The sequence below is a fragment of the Trichoderma citrinoviride genome (genome assembly GCF_003025115.1).
Source record: "Trichoderma citrinoviride strain TUCIM 6016 unplaced genomic scaffold BBK36scaffold_14, whole genome shotgun sequence".
Lineage (NCBI taxonomy): Eukaryota > Fungi > Ascomycota > Sordariomycetes > Hypocreales > Hypocreaceae > Trichoderma > Trichoderma citrinoviride.
The window spans coordinates 624,342-637,127 of NW_020194722.1; the positions used below are offsets into that span (position 1 = coordinate 624,342).

At 54.7% G+C, this 12,786-nt stretch overlaps 1 protein-coding gene across 1 annotated transcript; it reads left to right on the forward strand.

Moving 5' to 3' along the window:
- Nucleotides 1–4,943: 4,943 nt before the first annotated feature.
- BBK36DRAFT_1127092 (hypothetical protein) lies at nucleotides 4,944–6,970 on the forward strand (the record flags this gene model as incomplete). The annotated part of the gene is made up of 3 exons (XM_024891461.1): nucleotides 4,944–5,338; nucleotides 5,410–6,384; nucleotides 6,514–6,970. 3 exons carry the CDS (start codon nucleotides 4,944–4,946, stop codon nucleotides 6,968–6,970), a joined length of 1,827 nt encoding a protein of 608 aa, XP_024746489.1.
- Nucleotides 6,971–12,786: the final 5,816 nt, after the last annotated feature.

The window sequence follows — 12,786 nt, forward strand, 5'->3', positions numbered from 1 at the left end:
TGAAGCCTGTCTGGTGGCTAATGTCAGAGGAGCTGTAGACGAAGTTTGACGACTGGAGACTCCATGGATGTGGCGTTGGGCTAACACTGCTAGGCACATGCTGGGAACTGGGAAGATGCTCGCAGTAGTTTTGCACAGCTATCACGTGACACGAGCTGTCACTGTAGCGGCGCAATGCCAAGAAACGCATTTCCGCTGGCACATGCTAGAGGCCAACCGCCTGGTTAACGGCGAAGGGCAGCGCAGCGAAAGAGCAAGCAAGGCCGAGCCATTGTTATAGGGGGGTGGAATGTCAGTTGGAGATTGGCCAGTTGTTCAGGCGTCGGTCAATCCCCTGGACATGATTTGGGGCTGAGAAAAGGGAGCCGATGGCGCGGTTAGACAGTGGCAGACTTGTTGCCTGCACTCCATGCTCGCTGCCCACGTCGACATTGCTTTGCGCCCGTGGTACGAGTCGCTGTTTTCCTGAGCTGCGGGGCAGGGTCGACAGCTGGCCGCATATCAGATCTCATCTGGAATACAGTGTTAGTGGCCTTGAAGAACGACCCATGTGAGGAGGGGGTGAATGGGTTCATTGCACGGCTGAGCGGTGTCGTGATCGAGGGCAGCCGGGCGAAGTCGAGGCTAATCGTATGTGTATACAATTATTGTTACTCCGTGAATTTGCAAGCAAAACTCGATGTTTCGTGGATCGGATCCGGCGAGTGGAAGGGCGGCCGAAACCCACAGGCTGATCAGCCGGATATCCTCAGATGGGCCTAGCGGCATGCCTGGGACACACACGGAACACAAGAGCTAAAAGCTGCTCCCACGGAACTGCTGGCCTCTATGTGGAAGCACGGAGCTCGGTGCATGGACAAGGGGAGGGTATGCTAAGTCAGCAGAGCGAGCTGAGCTCGGGGCTAGCGCTGGGGCGATTCAGCCCTCCAAGGAGAACAACTCGTGCGTGCGTGGGCGGACCGGTAGGGCGCAGACGCCATGGCAGGAAGCGGAATTGCTGCGTGAATCCTGCTGCGGGCACGACTCATTGGGTCTTGATGGCTCCGCCCAGCTGAAGGTCAAGAGGCCTTGAAAGGTCGAGGACCCCATGCCGGCGAGGCAAGGTCGCAAGTATTCTGGCATCTGGGTGACAGACCGCGGAATCTGTCGACACGTCTGGCAAGCCACAGCTCGAGCAGCCGGGTCATCTGTCCACGGAAATTGCAACCGGGGAGCTCGGTCGGACCTGAGAGGCCGAAATGTCTGGCCGTCGACCTGCTCTCGACGCAGGGCAAATCGGGGTTAGCTGACCTATCTGACGCAGCAGCACGCATTAGCACAACGCCGCCATGCTCCGGTCGGAGATGCTGCATATCGAGGCCTACCCGAGACCAGATGAAGTGAACCCGAGGCACATTTCGCGGTTGGCTCGACGGTCGATGGATGTGGTCACGGCGAACGGAGATGCTGGCGGTTGGTGACGTTTGCATTTGAGGGACCAACTGAGGCTGGGCTGATTGAGCTTCGCTTGAATAGAAAGCAGAAGGCGGTGTTGGGCGGTATAATCTGGCCGTGGCTGCTCCTGCCCGCCTCGAGGTGCCATCGCCACTACAGTCGAGGTACAGCCTCGTCGCGGGCGGCTACCACTGCACCGGGAATTGCTAAAGGTACTCGAAGTCGCGGCTACCTGTGCCTGGCCGTAGTTGTGTGGGGGGCAGGCAGTAGAGGATACTAGGAGTCGCCGTGGGAGTCGGTAACTCATATCGCGGCTCAAGTACCTTTTCAGGTAGCGCTTCACTTGTAGAGCCCAACGTCATTCAACCGCAGGGCTGTTGTCCGCCTCGCCTGCATCTCGCAAGGCTTCATTTCACCTTCATCGCATCGCATCTCATCTCATCTCCTTTGCCGCGTCTCCCGGATGGCGCTTCCAATAGACACCCTCGATCGAGCGCGCAGGAGCAACAGTCATTCCGCAGCCGCGGACCAGTACCATGCCTGGCTGGTTCGCCGATGAGGGCTATTGCAGACGCAAGATTTGACCGTGATGCTGGATGCTGGCCAGCATCAGATCGCTCAAGCATCGTCTGTAATTTGCTGTCCAGGATACGCCTGAAACATCACCTCCCGCTCATTTTCGGTGACATTTTCTTAGCAGTCCGTGTTCCTATGCTCAGGCAAAGACGCCAAATCCCAGGGCGATGCTGCCGAGCTTTGCGTATCAGAGCTTGTGCCCGCGGCCATGACGAGACAAAGACGCATGGACTGGCGAGTGTGTGCGCCGCACTTCATACACAGAGAGAGAGATCAAGCCCATATTACAAATGCGCTGCAACCATCAGTTGCACGCAGGGCTGCCACAACAGAGCCCTACGCCCCTCTCCTCTCCTGGCTTCTCCTGCCAGCCGGAGGAATACGGTCTTTTTCCGTTTCGGCTCTGGAGTGCCACCATTGGGCCAGTCTTCTACCTCCGAATCGTTCCCGAACGCTACTTTTGCATATACATGTACGGAGTAGCGATGCTGGTGCGAAGTATTACAGGGACGGACGGAGCGCAGGCTGGGCGCCACTGGGGCTGTTGCTCTTCCTTTCTGCCGCTTCCATTGCCAGGGTCCCGGAAAACAATTGCCTACAAACTTGCAAGCCCTACTGGTGAGCTTGCCCTCGCTCCGCTTCCATGGAGCAACTGGTGGCATGCGAATGCTGATACGGACAGGAGAGACTGGACTGGGCAAGTACCTAGGGATGGATGGCAGACGAGGTGGAGCGGGTTGAGGCAGGCCGCCATGTACAGCATCCGGCATTAACAAGCCCAGCAGTCGTGGTATGTATTACTACTATTGTTACCTCTACCTACCGGCCAGCACCAGGACCAGCATCGTCATCATCATCGCCAGCACAGGGCCACAGCAGCTCACCTCGACTGAGATGGATGTTGCCTGGCTACCTTAAATTGTTTAGCGCCATCCTGGGCCAGCACGCCTCGCCGAAGCCAGACGCCCCCTCTTCCCCTTGTCCCTCGTCCAGCCCTGGGAGAGACAGCCCAGCCTAAAAAGAGGCGCTCCACTGGTGGGATCAATGGCCTTGCATACATGCACACCACCGTGCTTAACCCTACCGGTCCCTGCCTGCATCCTACACGCCCCCTCCTGGCCGCTGGGGTGTTGCTCAGTCTTTCTCCCATCATCTTCCAGACGGCGTCAGTGCTTGCCCTACAGCCCAGCGATGGACACACACACCCCCCTTTCTCGGCCGTCCGTCTGTCCCCCAAGCCAAAGGACCGTACATAGGGCACTACGACAGGGCTGCCCACGCGCATCCCGTTCTGCTTTGTACGAGGTAGGAGGCCAAAGTAGTCAACAGTGCATGAGTATCGACCAGGGTCCTCCGACAGGGGTGCTCAGGTTCCCTCACACGCTGCCACGCACCTCCATTACTCAATATCAAAACTTCAGTACATGAATTCGTGCTCCACAAGCCATTGCAAAGCCCCAGTCGATACCCGTCTGCGGCTGGCTACATACCCCGGAGACCTCGTACTTGGCGTGTAATGTACGACGGTGCTAGAGCAGCCGCACCCGAGGACCGTTGCTGGCCTTTGTACCTGTATGTACTTCACACACACACTCGCTCACACAAGTTCAACTGGGTGGCCTTTGGGAGAGGGGAGGGGGGGGGGGCTCGCAGTCCAATTCCACTGCACCTCCCATGTCAACCGATCCTCTGGGAACGCACTTCGCTCGGCTTCTGCTTCTGCTTCTACAACTAGCACTCCTGCGTGGTCTCTTGGCCCCTGTTGCTGCTGGTACGAGTACGCTTCCAAACTCCTCAAGGGAACGGCAGCATGGAGACGCCCCTCCCCCTCCCTTGGATTACTCCGCTCTGCTCCAATAGGGCTGTTGTATCTTCGCCCTTTTCCCGGGAATCGAGCAGCACGAGCACCTACGTTTGCCGTCGTTGATGCCTGCCGGTGTGCCCTTGCGCTGCCGTCGGCTCCATCGTCGTCGTCTCATGCCCCTGGTTGTCGAGGCACTGGGGGAAGCGGGAGCAGACAACGTGATAGGGAGGCGAAGGGAAGCAAAAGAAGATAGGCTACTTTTGGACACAAGAAACAAACATGGCTGCTCCAACGCACGGCGCCCCTCGTCCAACCAAGTCCCTGGTTCCTCTGGCCAAACGACCACCCGCGCACTAACAGGATTGGCACTTGTTGGAGGGCCATCTCATGCTGGTCGCCTATCTACACCCCCCCGGCTGTGCTCTCGACCTTCTATTCTCACCCCCGCGCGGTCCATCTCACTTTTGTCTTGTCTTCTTCTGTTTCTCGCTGGGCCGAGCAGCGCAGCGGAGACCAAGCTCGATATTTCTCTTTTGGTCTCCCGCCTCTTGCCCCTACATTAAAAGTCGTCCTAACCTCCCACTTGTTATAATTCGAGGCATCCCATGTCTTTGGTCCCTTCGACTTGCCTCTAGCGGCTTCGTGTATCATTCTTCCAATCCTCGTTCTCCAATCCTATTCGTCTCTACACCTTTGCCTCTTTGTCTGCTCCTGGCCTTCTTTACCCCATCTGCTGCCCCGTTCAGCTACCATCTCAAACCACACCTACATACGCACTGCCTCGGAGCATCGTTGCGGCTACCTAGAAGCTGGACCTGGATAACGCAACAAAGCACTCCGGACCAGGACCCCGTTGCCACCTACGCACTTCTTCCCTGCTTCGCCCACGCGACACGTACGACTTGTCTCCGTTGCCGCGGCCGAAGCAGCGGATTTGCCTTTACACTGGCGCATTGACTCCCATCAGCTCTCAATCCGTTTCCATGACTCGAATGGGCGTGTAACGGCAAACACCTGCTGCTCACATATTCCACGCCAAAGGCCACCTCGGCCTTTGCTTTCTCTTCTTCTCGACCTTGTCTTCTCGAACTTCAAAAGCCTATTTCTCTCCCACCTCGCACTCGCAACAATGGCCTTTCCTCCGCAATACAGAGAGGCCCCCCCTTCCCTCCCAAGCATCATCGTGCCCGGATCCGGGGCCAATCGATACAGAGACCAAGGCATTCCATTTCCAAGTAGTCCAGCAATGGCCATTCCGGGCATGGACTTGCGAAACGATGTGCCGCCTCCTCTGCCGCCCCCACGGCATCTTCCTTTCGGCGAGGCTCCCACCCAGTATCGGGACGAATTGAAGGACAAGAGGGACTTCTCTCGCGGCTCATCCTTCGCCAGCCGCTCGTCCTTTGCGAGCGGCTATGGTAGCATGAGCCCTGTCATCTTGGAGGACCGATCTGGCTACAAGAGGAGGGAAGCTGGAAGCATCAACAGCGACGAGGGCTATGCGAGCTACGCTTCAACAGAGAGGTGGGAAGCTGGATTGTCTGCGACAAACCGCGCAGATGGATCATGATTGCTAACATATTGAGACTTGGCAGGTCCCGCGATTCCCTCTCCAGCGAGCCGTTTGGCCTTCACCACAACAAGTTCCAGTTCCAATCGGCAGCCGAGCTTCACGGCGACAGCATGAAGAAGATGCTGACGCCCATTCGAACACTGGACAGGTCGCCTCCGCGATCTCTTCTCGGCGGTCCTGTCAGCAGTCTTTCCCAAGGACTCCAGAACGAGGGCAGATTTGCCCCCAGCTTTAACAACCTCCCCATCCAACTACCCATCCACAGCCGCGCGCCTTTTGAGTCACAACCCCGAGACTCGCCCACCTTTTCTGCCGTATCCCCCCTCTCAACGCCGTTTCACCGATCCCCAATTGATCACCGCTCTCCCTACGACAGCTCAGAACCAGATCGGTCACCACGAGGCAGGTCAAGGCGGAACAACAGCGACGATGCCACTTCCACCCAGGGAAGCTTCGCTGACGACATGGAGATTGAAGAGACGTCATCGCTCAAGAGGCTTCACATTGAGGATGCGTATGCGGGTGCGGGACAGAAGCGCCGGGCCGCCAGCCCTGCCTCAGACGACCTTGGCCTTCCCATGATGCCTGGCCAAGGCGCATCCCGCGGCTCTCCCACGCCTCGCTTGTCAACAGGCCCCTCCACGGCGACGTCCCTCCTGAGCGGCGCCTCTTCGCGACCCAGCTTCTTCATGTCTTCCATCTCCATCCCTCCGAACACCACCGCCAGCGCTTACGGCCACCGCTCTCCCGGTGGAGTCTCGCCGGGCGCCCTGTCTCCCACGTCATGCACCTCGCCTTACAACACGCCCGCATCCCTGAACCCAAGTCCCAAGTCTTCAGTCGCCAACAGGACGTCTATGCACGCGCGAACGGCGTCTGGCGCCAGTCCGCGGAAGCTCCCCGAGATGCAAAAGTCCGGCGGCAAGTTCCAGGGCTTCTATATGTGCGAATGCTGTCCCAAGAAGCCCAAGAAGTTTGAGACGGCGGAAGAGTTGAGGTAAGTTGAACCCATACGCTAAGCTGTTTCTTTTTTTAAACATAAAATCGGGGTTGGGCATTGTTTTGCTTGTGGACGTGGCTTGTCGTTTTCCATTCCGGTGCGCTGACTCATTTCCCCCCCCTTTAGTGCTCACGAAGCCGAGAAGCAGTATGAATGCAGCTTTTGCGGCAACCGTTTCAAGAACAAGAACGAAGCCGAGCGTCACCAGAACTCTCTCCACGTGCGGCGTCACTCATGGTCGTGCTCCGCGCTGTCGGGCTACAGTCGGGCGTTCCACGAATCGACAACGCGTCCCGGCGAGGCCGATGCGTGTGGTTACTGTGGGGAGGAGTTTCCCCGAACAGGACCTGTGCCGCCGGGCGCCGGCATCCAGGCAAGACACGCTTCCGAACTGGACTGGGAGGAGCGAATCCGACACCTTCAGGAGGTGCACAAGTTCAGGGAGTGCAATTCATCCAAGAAATTCTACAGGGCCGATCATTTCCGACAGCATCTCAAGCACAGTCACGCAGGCACTAGCGGCAAGTGGACGAATATGCTGGAGAATGCGTGCCTGATGGAGGAGGACCCTTCTCCGAGATGAAGCATGCTGGGTCTCGACCAGGGATCAGCAATGACGATTTCTACCTTTTTTCTCTTTTCCATCGGAAGGTTCGCAAGTTACGAAACTCTTCCTTCATCACGAGAAGACGGCATAGCATTGAATGTGTTTTTTTGTTTTTTCTTCACCTCAGTCGGTTTTCTTATGAAAAGGAAACGACAAACAAAAAGGAATACCCGCTCCGGAAGGCGATATAGTGGAGCTCAGCATTGCATTGACAGTTCAAAAATAAATATTCTTCGCATTGGCCGAGGTTCTCTTCATTCTATTCAAATTTTCCCTCTGTTGATAACGACTTTACGACAATTGATTATAATTGGGCGTTTGGGTGTCAAACAAAAAGTCTTATAAAAATGATAGAAAAAAAAAAGGAAATTCATGCGCGCAAAACTCACCTCGCGAGCTCTACAGCGAGTGAAGCTCTGGGTGCGATTTTTTTCCGATTTCGCGACGGTGCCTGCACAGGCGACTATTGCCCACAACTTCAGAATGTTGTTTGCCGGATACGCACCCGTCGCCACAATTGAACAGACAAGTTTGGGCCACTGATGGGAGGGCAAGGTGATTCCAAACGCGGATCGCAAAGCTGCAGGGAATGGGGAGGGTTGGTTTGTGTGCCCATGGGGAGCATCACGGCGGAAAATGCGCTGGTGCCGGCCTTAACAGAGGCCTCAAGCAGCAGCAGGAGGTCGAGCCGACGATGCCATTGGACGTTTGGAGCAAAGGCCAGGCTGACGAAGACCACCGCACGAAGCTGGGCCTGCAGAGAATCCTAGAAGTATTAGAGCTTCCTCCCCTCCCCGGCTGATTCCATGACGGGGTGAGACGTGCACATGCTGCTGTTGCGCCTGTGCCGCCGAATTCGGCGAAGAGAGACAGCTCCCCATGTCAGCCGCTAAGATGGGCATCGCACAGGATTCAGGATCCTCTCTTTCCCCCATCTTTTCCATCGCAGGGCCGCCCTTCACTGCTGATGCTGATGCTACAGAGCATTACGATGATCACTTGGTGCTACTACCCAAGGCCAGGCCAGCTGAACCTCACAAGGCCAGGGCTGGACAGATGTCGGCTGCTTCTCTGACTACGAAGGGGACGCCAAGGCCAGATAGGCCGGGGGATATGGATGAACACTTGCCTGTTCCCAGATACCCGTCTCTCCCCGGGCCTATCGCGGACTCGACGAGCCAGCTCTGGAGCGAACTCGCATCAACACGACAGCGCAGAACACCCTCGCTTATTCCGGGAGCATTAGGGTCAGCAAGCAGGATGCAGCAACCGTGCTTGGAAGGGAAAATCGTAGATGCGCAGATTTCCGCTGCGGTGTTGCAGAGCCCATCGGGTTCTGGCAGGCCGTAGGAGCCGTCGCAAACCCTCCCCGTGCGGAACTGGCACTAATGCTGGGCCGTACGCAAGTGGCTGGCGATAAACGACTTCTGGTTGGGCTGAAGGCACGAGACCCTGGTCCCCAGATACACGGCCCCAAGCCCTACCCTCACCCGGGCTAAGGTGGAAGGACAGCAGATGCTCAGCCAGCCGTCGTGTGACGGCGCCAGCGAACGAGGACAAGGGACGCCCATTGGCAACATCAGACCGGAACGGCTGACATACAGATGTTGTCCCTCGGCGGGCTGCTGGGATGGGGAAGCCGGGTGTTGGTCGCCTGAAAGTGGTGCCACCCCATGCAGCGAGGGAGCAAGCAAAAGAAAAGAGGTGTTTCATTTCCTTGCCTTCTTTTCCCTTGCTCTTTCTGCCGCCGTGAACTTACGTACGGCTCTTGAAGGGCATGGGCAGGTATGACAGAGGATGACGAGGTTCCATCGGGAGGCTTCACGGTCTTTCCCGGCTCCAGACAATCCGGCTGCGAGATGGAGGGGCGGCACTTACGGCTCTTGGGGGGACGTTTGTTCCTTAGGATATGGACGAGGAAGCGGCGAAGGGGAAAAAACGGGCAGAAGCCTTATATCGAAAAGTGAGCCGTGAGGCTAGACACCATACTGTATGTAACAAAAATGGTTCGGGGAACAAAATAGATGAAATCTTTAAGATGCTTCGGCATATGAATCCTAGTTCCATAACACGAGGACTTCTCCAGAGGTGACTTCGATGATTACCTATTACTCCAAATGGCGCTTAACACACGCTCCCCTCTTACACATTGTGATTGATCACTTTATTTTCTGCTTAACGTTCGCAAACTTCTCCCACGGACGATTGAAGGATTTAGAGATCCTACGAAGAAGCAGCTACACGCATTAGCCAGCCCGCAGTTCTCTCTCCCCCCTCTTCTCAAAATTATGCATACTTGAGACCAAAACCGCCATGGCCGAGTCGCACGTTACTTGAGCTGTACTACCAAGTGTCTTACATTTCCCTGCTGCGACTCGTGCCGAGGCCGAGTATGGTCTTACCCGTTCACGTGTATGGAGTACAAAGACAAGCGCCCCCCATGCCTTTAAAAAGTGGTGTAGGATCTGCTTCGTTTCTTGCATATATTACGAGTAGACCCTACTGCCTGTAGTAGCAGTGGTGGTGTAGCGTAATGTAGGTTAGGTAGTACACACATAGGGAGGAGGATGGGGAGGTCTGTGCTGCTAAAATGGGTAGCACTCAGACCGGCATCTGGGCCAGCCAAGGTGCTTGGATGACAAGATGACGGGGACACACCACCTCACTTTTTGTTGGGCGGGCTACGGTGCTTCTTGGGTAACGTAACGTATTATGAGAACATTGAAGGGCAGTCAGTGATACAATGACACGCATAAGACATGTATGTATGCTAACGTGCGTCCGCGGTCGTGTGATACGGATTTGCGGGATGATGAAAGCCTTGTTCATTGATTGCATGGTCCATCTCTTAATCAGCACTTGTCATAGAATGGCTGGAGCTTTGAATGGTGGTTCTGGTGTTATTTTGCTGTTATGCTGACAAGGCTGTCGAAACGGAGGAACAAAATACAAGACGTGGGTTCGTTGTGTCCAGTAAAGGGGGAAATAGTTGTAATACAAGGCTTGGAAAGGAAATTCCGGGGAGGTAGGAGATGCCATTTCGAGGGCAATTTGGAGGGATCGGGAGGCGGCATGTACTGTCTCTCCGCGGCCTGTCTGTCTATACCAGCATGGAGGGCTGATTGACCATGGCGTTTGTCTGCGAGATGGATAAGGTATGTATGTATGGATACGGGGGTTTGTTGACAAACTGACCGTGCATTTCTGTGTACGAAATTGACCCTCCGTTCGGGTAGATTTGTTACGTGATTCACTGATTGATCCGTCATACTGACTCAAGAAGATCTACCTATGTTCGTACGTGTTCGACCGAGGTCCGCTTGGACAAAGATTTGACGCCGGATGCCCTGCTAGAACGCCGAAGGGAGAGAAATGCCGTGGCAGGGAATTGGCGGCGAGCTGTGGATGCCAAGTCCCGGATACTAGTAAGCCGGGGGTGATGAGGCCGAATCGGCAGGGTACCGGGTACAAGGGTCTAACGGAGCTGACACTTACACCTTGATGTGCCAGGGCACGAGCAGCCAATATAAGCAATTGCATGGAAGACGGACGAATGTATGTAATATGGAGTAATCTCGATGGCATCTCTTTGTAAGAGTCAAACAGGGACAATGAGAGTATATGTCTGACATGTCGCCGAGGGTAACTTCCACGCGGAGTCAGCTGCAGGGGCTCCGTATTGACGCCGTATTAGAAATAAATGCATAATGAAGCTTGGCCCGGTCTAAGTCGATTATGAGGTAGTACTCGTATGAGATGCTCGCGGGTAAGGCTGGCTGGCTAGGCTGGTTTGACAATACGCCCCGTCTGTTTGAGTTGCCGCCTAGTGCGAGTGGCTCTGGTGTTGTTCGCCGGGAGTATAGCGATATGCACACTTCTCCACGATATAGTCTGCTTCGCCCTCTATTTTTGCCAAGAATTGAGGCCTTCAGATGGAAACTGGCTGAGCCTGGCTCGTCTTTCGTACGTGGTTACTTGTTTCCCAAGTGGATCATATAGTGCATTTTGAAATCAGACCCGGCAGTTGTTCTGCTTGACTTCTAAATGTACGCATACTTCATTTCGACGATATTGATACGTAAGAGACGATGAGATGACGGGCCGGTTAGTATGAGGTGTAACTCATATGAAAAGATCAGAGACTGGGATTGACCTTCTCCTACAAGCTACGGAAACACCTATTCTCCTTGTTGCATGATGATCGAGACGAGTGTTCTACGGAGAACAAATTGCACGTACCTTGGGTGCAATGAAGGTTGAGATGGAATCAACCCAACCGGAAAAAGAAAGGAGTGTTTGCCTTGCCTTGGTTTTCATTGCAAGACGCGGAATCAGGCATGGACGTTTGAAATGGCAGATATAAAAGAAAGTGACATGATGGGAAAATAAAGATGATGATAAGCTTCAAAGCTTCGATTTGATCAGTAATTGTAAATCAGCAAAACGGCACATACATGCAGCGGGAGAACAAGCATAAATGAAGCACAAGGGGAGACCACGAGGGACGTACCGCCCATTTAGGAATTTGTAGGATTGAAGGATACTGGTTCCATTACCTTGCATTCTCTCACACAAGAAGCTCACGCACACCCCCTCCTGTTCTCGGCTGTCCTCTTATTTTCAATTTTGTAAGGGTGTTGATCTTGCGTTATGCTGGTACGCTTCTGGGCGGGTGCATTATGTGCAACCAGACGTCCTGTGTCATCCAGCAGTTTTCGAGACAAGGCAGGCGCTTACAGCATGCTTGGTGCTTGGATTGGGACGGCCAGATGCGTATGGCGTTACATTGAGGATGGACATGAGCATGTCTCTGTTGGATTTGCTAAATATAGAGTCGATGAGGTCGCATCTCCCACGATTGGGTGGTAGTATCATGTCGTAGCAGTACAGAGCACTCGTGGTGTAACTGATATTCGGTGCCATTAATAACGCGCAATTGATGTCTTGGATGTCTACGAGTAAGTACCTACCGCATGTATGTATGTACTTGATCCTCTGTCTCTGATGTCTGGTGCAATTGATATACTCGTACTATATGTGCCACAAGCCAGTGAAACAGCATGCATGTCAATGTACGAAACACTGAAAGAGGCAATTGGGAGGTGATGAAAGATTCCGCACATGGACCTGCACGCTTTGGCGCCTGTAGCTGTGCCTTGTCGTCTGCCGTGCGTCTTGGAGGGGCGTGTGAATGCGGGAGTTTGTACATGTTTCAATTCCTGCTGCTGTTGCTTCGCCAGCTCAAGATGTAGCTGTACATCATTTCACTTCAACCATGAGAATGAAGAGGCAAGTCGCTTCAGCAGCTAGATTGTGCTAGTGTATGTAGATTCGAGCAAGAGGGTGTGTAAGAGAGGTATACATGCATGTACATCATCGAGCACAGCAGCAGCAGCATGTGAGGTATCGACCGGAGTTATTGCCTCGCATCGTGTTGGATCGTACATGTATCGATCAATCAGTTCGCCCGGCGCTCTCGCGCAGAAAAAGTGCCGGTGAAACCCACTGGCAGCTTGCAGCCCGTTTAGCGGCCAGAGCGCGCTGGGGCCGCACTCGGCATAGCGCTGTAGCACCTGTGGGCAGGTGCTGCTGTAGGGCAGTTTTAGGGCGCTTTGGGGCGGGTTGGGGGCGGGATATAGGGGACTGCGGCGAGACGAGGCTGACCAGCCCTGCTGTAAGGCTGAGGGAGGGGTAACTGTGGCTGTGCTACGCAGAGTTGGTGTGGCTGTACACGGCAAAAAGCTGAAAACTGAAAACTGCATGTGACGAGTGAGCTTCAAGAGGATGAACAT